The following is an 18,236-nucleotide window of genomic DNA, read 5'->3' as shown; positions in this document are numbered from 1 at the left end:
TCGATGGAGGCGAAATGCAAAAGACGACCGCATGCTATTTCGATTGACTCGCACAGAACACGGGCATTTTTAATTTCGCCACCACGGAAACACAGCCGCTGCGGCCGGATTCGATCCCGCGACCTTTGGATCAAAAACCGAACTCCACAGCCACTGAGCCAGAGAGGGCAGTGCTTCTAGTCTCTAATTAGCAGTGTAGAGACTAAGTGATTTTGTGTCGCTGTATGCGAGAACGTCGTTTCTTAAGACTAGGGACCTCGCTGCAATGTATATTCACGCCTGAGGCGTGACTAGCGACGTTTACGTTTAGATTCTAATATAAAAAAAAACTTACGTGACCAAGACTTCATCACAATAAATGAGCAGGAAATGCAGTGGTCCTTTCATCTAAGCAAGTGACCGGTTTTTTTTTTCTAGCACCGTCGTGTACGGTTAGTGGTGTTAATTTGATAGCGTTCAAGTAACGTAGCCTAGTGGGGTGCCACGATGAAAATGCAAAAAAAAAAAGAATTGCGTTTTCATTATACGAGGCCAGTATTCCGATGATTCTCTTGTTCTAGCGCTGTTCCGACTTCCAGCTATGTGATCATGCATTTCCAGGGCGCTGGCAAGGCTTTCGACTTCCGCTTTATTGCGAGAGTCTGCCCCTTATAAAAACGGTCTATAGACAGTCTATAGACTTCTTATTGACTCTGACTTCCTATAGATATTGCTTTTTGTCTAATTATAATCTATAGACTGTCTATAGAAAAAGTCTACTAAAAGCGCATGGCCATAAATCTATAAATTGTCTATAGACTGTCTGTGAAATTTGTATTGCCTATAGATTGTTCTCTAGGATTTATCTATAGACAGTCTATAGACTTTATAGACAGAAGTCTATAGACACTCTATAGACTGTCTAAAACTTTTTTTGTAAGGGTGTGTCGCCCATTATTGTTAGCAGGTCTACTACCACGTGTTACCTCTTGCCGTTGGGTCGGAAAATGCGCGGCGCAACTTCTATTAGTAATTAAGACGTTGAGGCAGCACTCTTCTCACCTTTTTATTAACCAGAATTCTTTCTCTGTTTTCTCGGACAGAACTGCCCAGCGACCTTGGTAAGAGCTTTTGAGGGGTTTACCAGTAGGACGGGGCCTGCCATAAACTATAGACGAGCTTCTTGAGACACGGGCCGTAGTTGTCCCCTTGGTGCTACACGTATAGTGCAGTGCATGGGCGGTGGCTGTGGTGAGGAGCTATGTGTTTTTAGTTTAGTTTGTCGAGCAGTTTATTTTTACGTAATTGTCTGTGCTGCAGTCCTTGGGCACAGGAGCCGGCCTTTATGGTTAAGCCTACGACGTATGACAGCGCACATCGGTCCTGACGAACGAGGTAGCGCTGCACTCTAAACAGAAAACAGTGAAAAAAGAGTAAGCTGCCTCTAGCACATTCCCTTTTAACGCACTCCCTCTTAAAAAAGGGAGTGCCTATATGGGAACAAAAAAAATTTGGCTGTGGCTTAGCTAAGGTTAAGCCTGGATATCTCGAAGCGAAAAGCTCTCGCTGCTTTTCAGCCAACTCCCAAGCTACCACTTCTGGATCGGTGTTTCTGCCCCGTCCGACTGTTGCTTCTTCTTCTCCTTCCATGGCGAGTGTCTGCGCCTGTTCTATGGGCAAGCGCGCCTTATATGCCCATCCTTTCAAATGCGCACTGCGCACGGCTGCGGCGAGAGGTCAAACGGTGGCGAGGAGAAGCGGCGGCGCACATGCGCAGTAGCGCTCGGCGGCGGCGAAAGATCAGGTGACGGAGTCAGCGGCGGCGACGGCGGCGACCTGTGCCGTGCGTGACGTCGCTCGGTATCGCGCATGCGCAGAAGTGGCAGATCTGGTCTCCGGCTCACGCGAAGCGCTTTGTTGACTAGCCTAGTGAAGCTTTTCGCTTCAAAAGCGAGTCATCATCATCATCATCATCATCATCATCAGCCTGACTACACCCACTGCAGGGCAAAGGCCTCTCCCATGTCTCTCCAATTAACCCTGTCCTTCGCCAGCCGCGGCCACCATATTCCCGCAAATTTCTTAATCTCATCCGCCCACCTAATTTTCTGCCGCCCCCTGCTACGTTTGCCTTCTCTTGGAATCCACTCCGTTACCCTTAAGGACCATCGGTTATCTTGCCTTCGCATTACATGCCCTGCCCAAGCCCACCTCTTCCTCTTGATTTCAACTAGGATATCATTAACGCGCGTTTGTTCTCTCACCCACTCCGCCCGCTTCCGATCTCTTAACGTTACACCTATCATTTTCCTTTCCATAGCTCGCTGCGTTGTCCTTAAGCTGAACCCTCTTTGTTAGCCTCCTCGTCTCTACCCCATAGGTGAGTACCGCTAAGATACACCTGTTGTATACTTTTCTCTTCAGGGATATTGGTAAACTGTCATTCATGATCTGAGATAACCTGCCATATGCTGTTCTATAGCGCACTCCATTTTGTAGCGTGAGCTACATTGGCCACAGTCTCGCCGTTTCGCGTGCTCTCTCCGTCGACCATACTGCGCATGCGCGAGGAGCGAGTGACGTCACTGCGCACAGCTGGCGCGCCTCGCCGCTGCCGCTGCTGCCGCCGGCGCAGAGCCACGTGACGTTACTGCGCACGCTACGTATATCGTGGCATAGCAGAGCTAAGCCACTGCCAACTGTTTTTTTTTCTAAAAAAGGAAGTGCGTTAGAGAACAGCTTGACTACCTTTTTACTCCCATATAGGCGTATTTGCGTTCAGAGTGTAGGGAGAGGCACGCACGGAAAAAATAAAGGCAGGTGTCATTGTTCCTTGCGTGTACAGTTAATGTGATGTCTTAATTTGTAGTGTCGAAGCAGCCAGTCCGGTTACTGTTAAACTCGGGTAAATGTCACCGGAGGCAACTACTGCGGCTGATTCAACTCGGGTAGTGACAGGCTTCTTCATCAGTGCCTCCACGGCTTTGATTTACTCGGTCAGTTAGCGAATTCAGTGTATAGAGGAGATGCTGTGACGAAAACACATTCTTCTACTAGTGTGGTGCGGGAGTTGTTCATATTTAACACAAAGCGATGGGTGCAGCTGTACGGCGTTCAGATGTAGCGACTTATTTTTGAGGCTGCATGGAGGGTTATACTGGCCTTGGGTGATGCGAATGCAGTTAGCGTGAAGAGTTGAATACTAGCTAGCGGAACTACTCTAGTGGAATTTAGATGTATGAGAGGTGTTAGTATGCTGAGTTATTTGTGCGTCGTTTCGAAAAGCATGCCTGCATGATGGGGATGGTTCATTTCAACGTTAAACGCGCATATCTCTCTTGTAGCAAGAAGGCGACAGTGTGCAACCGAAAAATCGTTTTCTCCGCCTTTTCAGAAGGCTGAGTTCGACGTCCGTGTAGAAGTAGAGCAGATTGCTTACGTTTAAAATTGGTGTTTAAGTATTTTCTGGCTTTTTTCTTTGGAACCTAAGAAACTGCTGCTGGTCTGCTACGCATAGCAAAGACATAAGGATGGGGAACGCAAATAACTTCCGTTATTTTTACAGTAGCAATCAATTTTACATTCCAAGAGTTATTTTTTTTTACTTCAGGCTTCGGTAAAACCAAGCAAGCCATGGTAAAATCGCAAGCAATTGATATCTCGTTAACTGACAGGACGTGGTAGTAGGGTCCCTAGAAATCCTAGTGGTAGTTCGGAACTCGTATCGGCTTGAAGTCCAGTCCAATTATGCCCTCCAGTTCTCTAACTCGTCGATTAGGCACGAAGTATAATAGAGCAGCGGCATCTGTAATCACGGTCGACAACTTCTCGAAGATGTATACGCTCATTTTCATAAACAGTGAAAATTAGCTTTGGATCAAAGTCTTCTAAAGGCAACCTTGTAAAGACGGAACAATTTTTTTTGCTAGACTCTAATACGATCACCTTTTGCTGCATATCATAAAAAAGGAAAATTGTGTTAAGCTGCGCGTTCGGGTTTTTTTTTGGCCAGTTCTATATTTTTAATAGTTCTATATTTTTCATCAGTGAATTAATGGAATAATGCGTGAAAACACGCAGTCAGGTGATGCAAAGCGGAATGAGATAAACACTGCATTTAACATTGCAGATATACACTGCACGCACAATGTGTGTGCGTTAGTGTCAGTGAGTGAGTGAGTGAGTGAGCGACGCGTCACGAGCGGGACCTAGACAATAAGGGTCGCATCTCATTTCCGCACTGTTCAGTGTCGATCGATGCGCTGAGTGTGTGCGTGCGACGTGCTGCAGGACCGCACCCCCAACGGCGACAGCACGCAGTCACACAAGGACAAGTTTGCGAAGGACGCCAAGCACATGACCCAGCTGCACGAGATCGTCAAGTTCGTCAAGCCCACCGTGCTCATCGGTAAGCCCAGCACCTTGGGCTTTCCCTTTGACTGCAGTCTCAGCGCTGCAGTGGATAAGAAAAAAGGAAAAACACTAAAACGAATGACCAGTTCGTGCTGTCGTACAGTTAGACGAACTACGTGCCCCCCCCCGGTGAATTGTCGAGATCAGTTTTGATGACGCTGACCGGCACTGAACTGTATGCATGGGCCAGCAGAATGCATCGCATATGCTTGCCTGTAACACCACCACTGCGGCTGGCAGGGAAAGTTCTCGTCCTATAGAGAAGCGTCCGTATGTTGAATACCTTCAATTCCAAGCGCTTGCCGGGATAGAAAGATAAGAGAGAAACACCTTATTAAGGCGGAAGCCTTTAATGCCTCATCGTTGTCGACAGAAGGTTGTCAGCAGAGGCGTCAAGCTTTTCGGTTGGTCGAAATGGTTATGACGTCAGAGTGCGCGGATTCGAAGTAATGAAGTCACCCACGGATGCCTGACGCCCCCTTTTAGAGCAGACGACAACTAATAAAAAATTGTTCTCGCCTGCTCCGACAGGGGGCATAAAGCGTCCGTGGGTGACCACATTACATACCTCATTACTGCCAACAGAGCACGGTGCAAGTGTAGTATATTCTTACACCGTGCAACAGAGCCATGGATACGATCGAACTCATCGAAGCAGATAGAGATTCGTGCTAAAGAAGCAGTCAAAGTCGGCAGTCAAAGTGTGTAGTCCAATAAAGCACTAGTACAGCACAAACAGTCTCGCAGTCAATGCCAAACAGTGCTCCAGGAAAGGCTTTCGCCTTGCAGCACTTTAGAGAGCCAAAGTGCTCCCTGAATGTTTTTTGGCGAAGTGGCTTGCCGCGCCACTGCACGACTGAGCGAATTCTCCACGTATAACGTACGTCGACGGAAATAGGCTGAACGTATAGTCCCCGACTGTGGTGGGTAGCATCGCGTCGCTAGGTGGGACCACCCCTGTTTGTCAATCAAAACGCATCGACCCCAAAAACGGGGATTTCTGCGTTTTCTGTTTCCGTATACGTGCAAATAATTCAATTCGACTTCGACGACAAAAAGTCTGGTATCACCGGAGAAGCTCGGTTATACGGTTCTCCTGTCCAAACTGGCCATGAGAAAAGAACAAACAAAAGAAAAGAGCTGACAAGAACAATCAAACATAGCTTGTTATCGGCCGAGTTCGTACTTGTCAATCGGAGAGGAAAAACTACGCATAGACAAGCGCAGAAAGCGGTGCACAGACAAGTTCTTGTCTAAGTCCATTTTTCTGTGTAGTTTTATAGCTCTCGTATGTCTTTTTTACAGCTGAAATAATCTAACCTGCTTAATACCGTGAATGCCAAGCGAGGAGCTTGCAAGAGTCACTTAAAAGAATATCATCTGAAGCAGGTCAGACTTCGTCCGTATCTATGCTGGCTTCAGATGGTTACTTAAGACGGCATTCCTTGAGATATATTATTGAAAAGCAACACTCGCATTCCTGTTCGCGCTGCTGTTTGCCCTTTTAAGACTATACCACACCATATATATATATATATATATAAAGAGAAGCCAATAGCCACATATAAACCAAGGAACACAGGGGGATTTTATTTATATTTATCTATTTTGTGGTGTTGATCAATGGAGAATATTACTGAATATGTTATCGCTTAAAGATTAGAACAGTAGAAAAAACAACCACATGCCATTTCGGTTCCCACCTGCGGCATGTGGTTGTTTTTCTACTGTTCTAATCAATTATCCTTAAGCGATAACATATTCAGTAATCTCCATTGATCAACACCACAAAATAAATAAATATAAATATAATCCTCCTGTGTTCCTTGCTTTATGTGGCTATTGGCTTCTCTTATATACACGCATGGGCACGCACACACACGCACACACACACTTCCTCGAGCATGGACGGGTGTGCGCTCCTGTCGACAGTGTGGACCCTTCTTCCTCGCAGGCGCATCGGCGCAGAGCAACGCGTTCAACAAGGAGATCCTGGAGTTGATGTGCGCCAACGCCGAGCGGCCCGTGGTGTTCGCCCTGAGCAACCCGACGCACAAGGCTGAGTGCACGGCCGAGGCCGCCTACACGTACACCGACGTGAGTGCCCCACGCCCCCCACAGTGCATCAGTGCATGCATGGACAGGGAAGCAACAGCGCAAAGAGTGCTCGCGAAGCTATCGTGCTGGATTTGACGCCAGTTTTGGAAGAGAGAAAATGTGGTCGACTGCAGTGTATAAAGGAGCGAGGCTACAAGACTGCTGCAGACGAGAGTGAAGTAATGAAATCTTTTAACTGCACGTCTTACAGTGGCGATCACCGTTAGCATGAACACGCACGCGCGTTCTTTTGTATACTGTACCGCGAGATTCAGAGGCCTTCGCCGGTATCAAGAAAGCGCACATAGCAGGTGCGCTACTAGAAAAGACTACGCGAGAGCACTTCAATGAAATGGTGCACGCGAATGACACGCGCATCCGTGTTCGCGTTAATGGTGATCACCATTGTACACCCCAGACTGTGGTGCGCTCTATGACAGGAAACGAAAATTCCTTTAGTTAGTCCAAAAATATTCCTATTTCTGCAGCACTGCAGCAGTTTGCAAAAAAAAAAAAACTGGAAAATATCATTTTCGCCAACTTTTCCTCCTCAAATTTCCTGAAAAAAAATTTAGGGGCACTTTGACTGTCTAAAGTGCGTAGCGGCGAAAGCGTTTTCCGCACCGCTTTGACTGCCTCTGTGGCACTGGTGACGTCACCACTGGATGACGGCACACATAACTAATCACTAATTACTAAGTAATGATAAATTACTAATTAATGGTTAATTAGTGATCAATCGCTAAATACTAATTAATTGCTATAATGAATGACGCTTAAGCTTTGCCTTTAGGAGTGGAACGCGACAGCGTGTTTAACGCTGCCAGGGAGTCCAGGGAACACCACCACCCGTTCGGCGTGATGCCTTGCCCTTTGAACGCAACCCTTTTTGAGGGAAGGAAATGGCGCAGTAATTCTGTCATCTCGGTGGACACCCCAACCGCACTGTGTAGCAAGGGATGGTGGTGGAAAACATTTATGTACACATACACTACTGGAGGTTATGCATGAGCTGACCCAGAGGGGGCCAGCCCTTACAAGCACTAGGTGGAGGTCCCTAGTTCGGGACCCCAGTGGCGTCGGCCGCCGCCTGGGCTCGCGCGCCCAAGGCCCGTTGGGCCTGCAGGTCATAGCAGCCGAGCAGGGTCGCCTCCCAGTCCTCCCGGGTTGGGTTGGGGTGAGGGGGGATAGCAGGGTTGGAGGGGCAGGCCCGCACCATGTGGTAGATGTCCGAGGACTTCTCCGCACAGTGCGGACAGCTGCCCGAGAAAGAAGGGTCGAAGTGTTATAGAGCTGCCGGGCACAGGCGAAGCAGAAGCCGCTCCTCTTCCTTTGAGAGACCTTTACACGGGCCGGGATAAAGACCGTGGCCAGATTGATAAAGTAAAGTAATGTCTTTGAAGGAGTAAGCGGGAGTGAATTCGAGTTCCTGATCGTCGGGGTCGGAGGGGAATGTCCGGTGAGAGAGCGCGCGGGCGGCAGCGTCAGCTGCCTCATTTCCATCAAGGCCCATGTGAGCAGGAGCCCAAACGATACACCGGTGCGCGGGGTCCCCGGTGTAGACGCTGTTTTGGAGAATGCTGTAGGCTAGATACGGTACCCAGCCCTGCTCGACGTTCCGACATGCCCCTCGCGAGTCGGAAATAATTGTTTTTGAATTGGAATCAGATGCAGCCAACGCAATGGCGACCTCCTCCGCATGTGTTATGTCACGGGCTCGGAAAGTAAGGCCGTTCACTGTTTTGGATTGGTGGACGACTGCGGCCGTGTACCATCCCCCATGGTGGGGGCCGGAGGCATCCACGTAGAATACGCCGGGTTTCGATCCATAGTGGCGGGCCAGGGCTTCCGCCCGCGTCAGGCGCCGGCCATTATGGTCCTCGCAGTTCATGTTCGCGGGAAGAGGGCGCACGTGGAGGGCGCATCTCCACTGGGATGGAATACGTACGCGCTCTTCCATAAGAGTGGTGTGTTGGATGTGCAGTCGGGCAAGGAGGCGGCGAACCGACGATGTCTTCGAGAGACGTGTGTATTGATTGGTCAAGTGGGCTTCCCGGAGCTCCCGAAATGTGTTCACCACGCCCAGCCCCAGGAGGCGCTTGTTGTAGGTGTTCACGGGGAGGCCCAGAGCCTGCTTAATAATTTTGTGGAGGATGACTTCGAGTGAATCCTCGTCTTGCTTCCGCAGATGGAAGTATGGAGTCGAATATAGAATTCGACTGGTTACAAATGCATGCGCCAGCCGCAAGGCGTCCTTACATCGTAACCCCCCACGCCTGTTAGAAACCCGGCGGACCAAGCGGCCCACCTGGTCCCCCACCTGATGGAGTTTGGCCAATGGTGTTTCTGACCGTCCGTTTTGATGTATGAAGAGCCCCAGTACCCGGACTTCGATATTTTCAGGAATTGGACTTGTCTCAAGAGACAATGAAATTTTGGCTGTGCACTTTGGTGAGGGGCGTATGTGCACAAATTCAGACTTTTGGGTGGAGCATTAGAGGCCGTAGCGGTGAGCATAACGGTCCACTATGGTGGCCGCCTCCTGCAGGTTGGTTCAGTATCTCCACAGGGTGATGTCATCGGCGTACAGCGCAAGCTGCACACCGGCGACAGCGCCCAGCTGGGCCGGTAGGCGCATCATAGCCAAATTGAACAACAGGGGAGAGAGCACCGCGCTCTGGGGTGTACCCCTGGTTCCTAAGTGGAAAGGGCCATGTTCTTTATCCTAGATTCGAACGTAAGATTGTCTGTCGGTTAAAAATTGCTGAATGTATTGAAAGGCGTTTCTGCCGCAGTTAGTTTGAGAGAGGTGGGTGCGAATGATTTCGTGGGTAACGTTGTCGAATGTACCCTTCAAATCCAAGGCGAGTACGACCTTTTCATTGTGAGAGCATTCGACGGGGTCGAGGACATCCCGACTGAGTTGTAGCAGGACATCCTGTGCAGATCTTAGTGGGCGAAACCCGAACATGGTGTCTGCGAAAAGGTGTTTGGATTCCATGAACTCGGACAACCAGTCACGTACCATCGTCTCCATGAGTTTACCCACACAGGAAGTCAGAGAGATGGGGCGGAGGTTGTCCATGCTGATGGCCTTGCCAGCTTTAGGAATGAAGGGGACCAGGGCGGTCTTCCAGTCGATGGGGAGTGGCACTTCCCCAAGCCAGATTGAGTTAATTTAATTCAATAAAGACAGGTATGCCGGGTCGGGGAGGTTGGCTAACAATTTGACTGTAATTTTGTCCCGACCCGGAGCGATGCCGCGTTTCCTTTTTACCAGGGTCGCCCTCAGGTCGTGGAGCTGGAATGGTTGATCCAGCTCAACGTTCTCAGAACCTGCATAAGAGTACGCCGGCCCGCGGGGGTCCTGTGTGGTGCAGAAGTACTGGTCCCGGAGCTTGTGCGCCAATTGAGTTGTGTTGCCCTGAAAGCTGTGTATTGCTCTTTGGAGGTGTTCTTGAGTTTCCGTGCGTGTTTGCCTTGGGTCAATTGGGGCGCGAAAGAGCCGCCACGTGTTCCGGCTTTACATTTGCCGCGCGTCCGTATTGCATATCTGGCCACCCAGTTGGAGCCGGCGAGTTGGGCCGCATACTCAGCCGCTCGTTGAGTGAGCTCGGCGATGCGAGCTTTAAGTTTTCGGTTGTGCTTTTGCGGCGCCACCGACGGACGAGGCAGTGCCGGGCCTCCCAGAGGTGGAGCAGGTGGTTGTCCACATCCGAGACCGCCTCTGAGAGCTGAATTTGAGTTTCGGAGGAGCGAAGGTCAGAGACCAAATAGTGTGACCAAGACTGGTAGCCTTGCTCATGTATGGGTGTGGTAGTGTTATAATTTTGCCTGAACTTGGTCCAATCTGGGAGTCGGGCTTCTGTTGTTGGTCGTGCGAAGGGATGGGTCCTAATCGTAGTGTTCAGGAGGCAGTGGTCACTGCCGAGGGTTTCCTCGGTGTTGACCCAGTCTGCATACTGAATGTTGCGGGTGAAGGTCAAGTCCGGACATGTATCCCTAGTCACGGAGTTGCCGATACGAGTTGGGTGGACTTGGTCAGTGTGAAGAGTGAGGCCCAGAGTTGACACAAGCTCCGCCAACTTGCGTCCCCGCTTCTCTTCATGGCAGTAACCCCACATCCGAGCGGGAGCGTTGAAATCGCTCACAATCAAAAGGGGGTCCCGACCCGCAACTCTCAGCGCACGGCTAAAGAGGTCCGCGAATTATACATTCGGCAATTTCGGATTGCAGTATACACTGAGTATGTGTAGCGGTGGGTCCTGCTTGCGGAGTAGGAGGAGGGTCACCATTACATAGGAGTATTCAAGTTGCATGTCTAAGTCGACCTGGTTGGCTGTATAATTTCTATAGACTAATAGACAAGACGAGGGGTCCTGCTGGAACGTCGTATAATTTGTTAGTGCGGCGCCTTTCCCTGGCTCTTGGAGGGCAACCACGACTGGCAAATGCTCAAAGGTTGAAAGGAAAAGTCGGAGGTCGGCCCACTTGGAACTGGACCGGAGCCCCCGATAGTTCCATTGAGTAATCGTAAGGGGGGCAGCCGATTTGGAAAGGGGGGAGCGCCTACACCGGGGGTGTCCCGCCATGATCAGATTTAGAGGTGAGAGGTGGAAGTGAGGCTGCCCCGAGCCAGATACCAGGGGCTGAAGCTCAGCACCTAGATGGGGGTTGCTGTCTTCGTCATCGTCAAGGTCGGTTACTCGGCGGGACAATCTGGAGGGCCGACCAGATACGTCCTCAAGAGGACCGGCTCTGCGAGAAAGGCGGGTGTTAGTCGCGACGTGTTGAGCAATCATAGAGGGGATAGCCTCCATGACTCTAGCGATGAGGCGTTCCATCGCTGTTTCCAACAGGGAGCCAAATTTGGGATTAAGACGGGCTTCGAGTTCGGCAAGGGAAGGTTCCAGAGCGGGTGTCGCCGCCGTCTCGCTCTCCATAGCGTCCGTGTCGGAGTTACTAGGGAGAAGGGGAGTTGTGTTAGCCTCTAAGGCTTCAATTTTGGCAAGTAGCATCTCGTGGGGGGGGGGGGGGGGGGGGGCGTAATGAAGATAATGAAAATTGTATTTCAGGAAAGGAAGAGGGAGAGAGAGATCTGCGCTGATCACAGTAGCTGGGTGTCACGATATTGTGGGCGGCTTGATGTTTGGTTGGCGCCGAAATTATAATTGTTTGGGCCAGCCTGCCCACCACTGTACTCTCCGTAAGTTCGGAGGGGGAGGAGCGACAAACTTCTCCACCCCGAGTGCAAAAGATGAGGATCGACTGCTGACCGGCGATAGGGACCACGCCTGATTAGCCGTTGACCGGAGGCATGAGGCGTAGGCAAGTTCTTTACCAAACCCCTTTACTCGGGCAAGCGATAACAACAGAAAGTTACGACACCAAGCTCAACAAAGAGGAGTGCGCGCACAGGCGCGACGCGAATTACACAAACAAAATTAGAACACAAACAACTATTGACAGGAAGAGGAAAACATCAGAGTGACAGCTGTACCGCAACGTTACACGATTAAAGCAACGTACAAAAGAATAGAACGAGAACAGCGACAGAACAAAGGAAAAGAGTAAAGCGAGTGGGGAGAAACAGTGGCTTAGCTGCGGTGGCAAGGTCCGGTCGCAGGGAGCGTCGGGCTGTGGAAGCGCGCGGGGCTGATGGGGGGTTGCGCATGCGGGCGAACTTGGGCCACGCGTCTTCCATGCGTCTTCGAGGCCGCCGTAGCCGTGTTCTACGCGTCAGGCACACGCCTTAGCTAGCTTGCCGACCACTTCCCTGGCTGACCTCTCACACGTCCGCACGCACCGAAATCTCCAAGTCAACTGCCCGGCTCGCGGTTTTCCCGCCACCGCGTTCTCGTGACAAACAAAAAAAAACGAATCCTCAAGGCACAGTGCGCCAACGATTTGCAGATGTTTAGGGGGAAAAGAAACACGAAGAGATTGAGAAGGGACGCGAGCGAAAGCTACGGTCCTAACGAGAAGCTTGCGAAGGTCGGGAATAGTGCTGGGGCATTCAACCGGCCGCTTCCCGGAGATAATCCTGGGGAGGGGGCGGAGTAGCCTTGACCCTCCAGCGTCGCGAGCGGTCAACTGCCCCCGCGAGGGGCGCAAAATCGTCGCCGCCGCATTGCGACCCTTCCGTGAAAAACTGAGGCACCTTGCTTACCTCTGCTGGCAAAGTAAAATACGTACAAGGCAGCACGACTTTGTGACACTGGGCATGCATACGTACACGCGTATCGGGAGTCTGAGCGCCACGCTCCTTTCCGAGTCTACGAGTAGTCGGCAAAGCTCTTAAGGCTCCTCAGCGTCAATTGTCCAACATTGTATACAGCGTGGGTGTTGCCCATGGACTCGAGCTGCGCTCTTACGTACATAGTGTGCACTGACTCAAAGACGTGGTCTGCCATTGCTCCCACTCCTGCAGGGGAAGTGCGTGTATGCCAGCGGCAGCCCGTTCCCGCCATTCAAGTACAAGGGCAAGACCTTCTACCCTGGCCAGGGAAACAACGCCTACATCTTCCCGGGCATCGCGCTCGCCGTCATCGCCTGCGGCGTCCAGACCATCAGTGACGAGGTCTTCCTGATCGCCGCCAAGGTACGGTACTGCGCCACTGCACCAGTTGATCAGCCTGCTGTAGTTACAGGGCGTACCATAGTGAAAGGGAGCATGCGATCCCCTGACCCGCATTTTGAGTGCAGCAAGGGCGCTGGAAGAAGAGCATCACCGTTTCGCTTCCTTCGTCTGCGAAAGCTCCCTCCTCCTCTGATTGCAAAACCTACGTCGTGCTGCTTGGGAAATGGAGATCAGACGCTTGCTTGTTCCCTGTAATATGGGACCGGTTTGTGTTGTTCCGTCACAGGTATGAAGCAGCCTTCGCGCCTGTGCTTACGATTATTGTTACATCCGCGCTTTCTGTCACATTGCTCAGGACATTGATACTGAATATGCTAGAAGTGCATAACCATGCATTGCAGAAGGAAGTACAACATCGACGCGGATTCACAAATGCTGTTTTGTGCACTAGTGTGCAAATAATTGTGCGCTTGGAACCAGCAGACAACGATGCAAGTTTCCCATTTTGTCTTGCAAGACTAGAACTCTTTAAAGCTAAATACACCTCCACTTTTGTAATTTCTATTGCCGTCACTTCCTGGCCGGCTCTTATCGTTTGCTCTGTGGGGTAAAAAAAATGGACTTGCTTAATTTTCTGTGTTCACGAAGTTGCGCTTGTCTCGTGCGCGTTACCATCGTAGGCGTGAATGCCTGTCGTGCTCAGTGGTTATGGCGGGGTGATGTTCTTCTCGTGCCTTCTGATTTCTTTTCCTCCGGCTGTTGCGCATGCGCAGACGGTGGCAAACTCCGTGACGGAACAGAACCTGGATGAAGGGCGCGTCTACCCGCCACTGTCGAGCATCCACGACGTGTCGCTTAACATCGCGGCCGAACTGGCGGCGCATTTCTACGCCACTGGGGTGGCCACCGTCAAGCCAGAGCCCAAGGACAAGATGGCGTTCCTTCAGAGCAAGCAGTACGACTTCAGCTACCCCGGAACCGTCAGGGTCAAGTAGAAGACGGGGGTTCATGTCTTTCTCGTTGTTGTATTCGTTCTGCGTGGAAACCGACGTCGGGTCTGCAACCGTGGGCATCTGGTAGGCGCCCTGTTTCCACCTTAGTGTAAGGGGGCTACCCATCCGCCCCAAGATGCTTAAATATCGACATCTATGTTGTTTCGATTATTTAATTCAACATCCAAGATTTTTTTCCCTTTCGTCTCGTGTAACAACAGCATGCATCATTGAATTAGAAAGCACGAAAAAATGCTGATCTGCTATTGCTGTTCGCACAAGTGTATAGTGTAGGCACAAATCAACGCGTGTAAAAAATGGGGTGAATTCAGTAGCCACTGCACGTTTCCAAAGGTGTCAATCCTCCTGTCAGTTTATACACGGCGACACTGCCTGGCCCACTGCCTCAGTCTGTATAGGGTACCGCGAGGGACAAAATGCATCGAGGCCAGTTGTGCAGAGCTGGGGAGGTTATGAGGTATTCACGAGCTTAAATATCGCATGTGCCCTATGGTGTGCTTAGGCCGCTTCGACTGCTTTGCTTCCCGCGGTGGATGAACTGCTGATTTATCACACTCTATCGCATACCTGCAGACGCGATGTTGGTTGGAATAGTAAGGGGTTCGCATTAACTGTAAAGGCGGAGAACAAATCATGCATCCTTTATTTTGTTGTGAGCGTAACGAAAACAGTCATAAAGCACATCCCAGAGACACTACTGTGGGAGTGTATGTTACTTATTGAAAGGTGAAGTTGTTCTGCAGCCCTTTGACGTAGTTCAGTGCGACAACGTTTTGGTACACTGAACACGTCGAAGCTCGATGACACCAACAGCGTAATGCAAAGACAGTGGAGTGCAGGTTCTTGTGTTCGCTGATGCCTGGTGACGTATATTTTTTTAAGGTTCACTCGGGCAGCAGAGTTTTACTGAAGTGTTCGCCATGCTACTAGAAAACTGTAGGTCTTCGCTTTGTGTAATAAGGAAAGGTAATGGGTGGCTCTGTTCATTACATGGTTCTTTCTCTCATGTGCACGGGTTGACACCGAGGAGAGAAGCCTTTGAGCCTGATGGACGCCTTTATGGTTCAGGTAATGTGCTGTGGAACAAGGACATTTTCCTCAAAATGATCAGTGAGATGACAGGAATGTTCTTGTTTCTCCTTTAGCACTCTATGAACCATATTTTCAAGAATATGACTGGCAGGGCAAAGTAAAAGGCTATGACACGCTTCAGGCGCTGCGTATTAGCAGTAAAACTTTTAATGAAAGGCTGGGACGAATTATACCCTATGAACTCCCTATGTCTTTCTGTAGAGTAGCAGAGGCTGCGGGAATGTTGGTTACGAACAAGCAGAAAATGAATCTGCTCTGCTGCATAGCATGTTGACTTTTGTGCTGTCATGCAGTCTTGTAGTGGGACTGACATATTCCCCTGCAAGTGTTTGTTCTGTACTTATCATCTGGCACCATCTTGCTTTTGGGTACTGCGTCCATTAGTCAGTGCAAAGCTGCTGTATTGCCTTTTCATTTCATGCGACTTTCTTTTCTTGCGTGGGTTTGGAGGCAGAAAGTACATCGCCTATGAATCTCAAAGAATGTTGTATATTCATCTATGTCATATGGGATTATGTTTTGTGATGGAATCTTTTTTTGCTAGTAAATTTTTTTTGTTAGCATGTGATATGTTGTATTGCAATTAACCGTTTGGTATATTTTTGGCTCCTTTTGTTCTAAAGTGCAATGTTCTGATATTGTGATAGATTATATGATAAGAGAGAAAAGTATTCACTATTTTTTATTCTAAATTCAAGACCATTGATAAACAAGGCACAATGTGCATTATAAGAACGAAGTTCTATAAAAGGTGGTATTAACAACAAAGGATGGAAGTTAGCTTATTTGCACATTGGGGGCTCAAGTGAAGTGGTATTTATTTTTACAATCAGCATCGTTTATGGGGCAGTGCTAGAATAGAGCTCATATCAGCTTTAACTTTGAACTGTTTGTCGTATTTTTTCAATTTACTAATATTTAAGCATACATCTGATGAATAAATTGATATATAGCTGAGGAAAGTTTAAAGTTAGCTGACAAACAAAGCAATAACTGCACATGATTTCATTCATTTCACTGAACACTTCGGAGGATAATACTGTGCACAAAATTAAAGTCACTCAAGAGAATAACGATCCTGTAATGAGGACAGTTATAATGCTCCTGCCATGGCATTGAGAGCAATGCATAGTTGAAGTCTTAGTAACGTTGCAGAGCACACACAACTCCGGCAGAAAAACTTAACTCTATCAGAAAGACGAAAAATAGATACGGCAGTCAAAGAACTGGAATAATGTGCAGTGTTTTAGAAGTAAAGTTACGAGGTAGCATGGCATCATGGTGCTTTATGGAAAAGGTCATTGTGCCAGGGAAAGCAATTGGCAATTAACATAAAGTTTGAGCAGTTAGAAAATGCATTGCTGTTGTGCGAAGCTAGTTGAGATTAAGATATTTACATGTACTGAAGCTACTGTGCTATTATTTATTTATAGTTTTGAGTGTTACATATGCTCTTTATAGTTTGTTGATCTACTGTGTAAGCATGTTCCATTGTTAGTATATAAAACCAATTAGCTTTGAAGCTAAGAACAATAATTTTGAGCATTACTCTTGCTCCTTTGTAGTGGTACGTGTGCAATGCAGACCAGGAGGCTTTCATGCGATCAGGTATTGCACTGTTTCATCACAGAAGAAACAGCACACAAAGCATGAGAATGTACAGGGTGAGAGGCGAGTGAAAAAGAGCAGAAAAAGCAGATTCACAAAGGTTTTTGTGTAAGACTGGTCTCTACACTCAAACACCTCTTCAGAGCTGCCTCAAGACTCTTGCGAACCTTCTATGTCGGTTGTAGTCATGCATTGAATATGAAGCAATCAAGGGAAAAGTTTCAGATGCGCCAACGTTTTTTTTTTTCTTGCCCTTAACCAGACACCACCCATACAGAGCTGACTGCACCAAATGGAGACTATGAGGGATCTTTATTCGCTGCTTGCCTGTAACATAGTTTGTTTCGATCTCCGTGTGTTGTTCACTAGTGAAGGTGTTACTGTAAACACATTCAGTGCGTGATGGGACAAAGTACTTAGGTCTATACCGTTACTTAGATTCCCGCTGTCTTTGCGATATAAATGGAGGAAATTCAGCCAGTGTTGAAAAGAATACAGTGTAATACGTTTGTTACAGTATTTATTTGTTTCCTGGTGCAACTCGGCACGTGCGCAGATCATGTGTATACAATCTCATACACACAAATACAAAAACACTTCTGTGATGTTCCTTACTCGTGTGGAGGGTTCGAACTACTGTGTTGTGCGTGCTTGCTTTCGTTGTAATGTCTTGTTGTGGCGCTTTCGATTGTCTGTGCTCTAATGGGATGCACGTTCGAATCTCGCGTGCGAGCATGTGAACATATTATTTTTCCTGTCTGCTTGCAAAAGTGCTACCCAGATGTTATGGTGCGTGTGCGCACGCAACAATGATCTTAGCGACGCAGTGTCAACACTCTAGGCCACCGCTATTGCCAACAAGCGATGGACGTATCGCTTCCACTGGTCTCCGCGTCATGCTTTGCACAAGCGCTTTATATGAAAAGTTCAGAGTGCACTAATAAAGGAACAACAAAGAACGCTTACCAAACTGCATTTCTTTTGTAGCGAGAGCTACACAACGCCAGCTCTTCGAACTTTCAGCGTGGCACCCACTGAGCTCCATGGCGGCGCCGTGGTCTTCAGCCGGTTGGTCACGTGGTGCGGAGCAGCTGCTGCTGCCGGCGGCGCGGCGCGCCGCCGAAACCGAGCTGCAACAGCTGTGCGCATGCGCAGTGTCGAGAGGGGGTGGTGGAGTGGAGAGGAGAGGTAGCAGCTGTATAAGTAGGCGGCTCGGCGGCTGGTTATCTGTTATGCGTGTATCTGTCCTCGCTTCGGCGAGCGCGGCTTCGGCCTCTTATCTGTTTTTTTAGTAGCGTCCGCTCCGGCGGACGCAGTTGTTGCTGCGACGCGCGTCTTTTCTTTCCTTTTTCTCTTTCCTCTAATCTTTTAACTCTCCTCTATCTGCACGTGGCAGCGGTGGTGGCTTGGCTCGAGCCAGTAGGCAGGCCCGTGCAATTTCCTTTTCATCCTTC

The 18,236-nt window shown here is 49.2% G+C and overlaps 1 protein-coding gene across 3 annotated transcripts in view; it reads left to right on the top strand.

The window, feature by feature from the left end:
- The window catches only part of Men (NADP-dependent malic enzyme), a 154,537-nt gene extending 136,796 nt beyond the window's left edge, over nt 1-17,741 (top strand). For all 3 annotated transcript variants that reach the window (XM_089572451.1, XM_089572453.1, XM_089572452.1), the window contains 4 exons: nt 4,270-4,387; nt 6,347-6,489; nt 12,920-13,090; nt 13,843-17,741. In XM_089572451.1, the coding sequence (XP_089428577.1) occupies nt 4,270-4,387; nt 6,347-6,489; nt 12,920-13,090; nt 13,843-14,064 (654 nt within the window). In that variant the 3' untranslated portion in view covers nt 14,065-17,741. The remainder of the gene's footprint in view (nt 1-4,269; nt 4,388-6,346; nt 6,490-12,919; nt 13,091-13,842) is intronic.
- Nucleotides 17,742-18,236: the final 495 nt, after the last annotated feature.

This window comes from Amblyomma mixtum, chromosome 2, assembly GCF_055824585.1.
Source record: "Amblyomma mixtum isolate Tamu chromosome 2, ASM5582458v1, whole genome shotgun sequence".
Classification (NCBI taxonomy): domain Eukaryota; kingdom Metazoa; phylum Arthropoda; class Arachnida; order Ixodida; family Ixodidae; genus Amblyomma; species Amblyomma mixtum.
The sequence above is the reverse complement of the archived record's forward strand: the minus strand, read 5'-3'. Positions and strand labels throughout refer to the sequence as shown.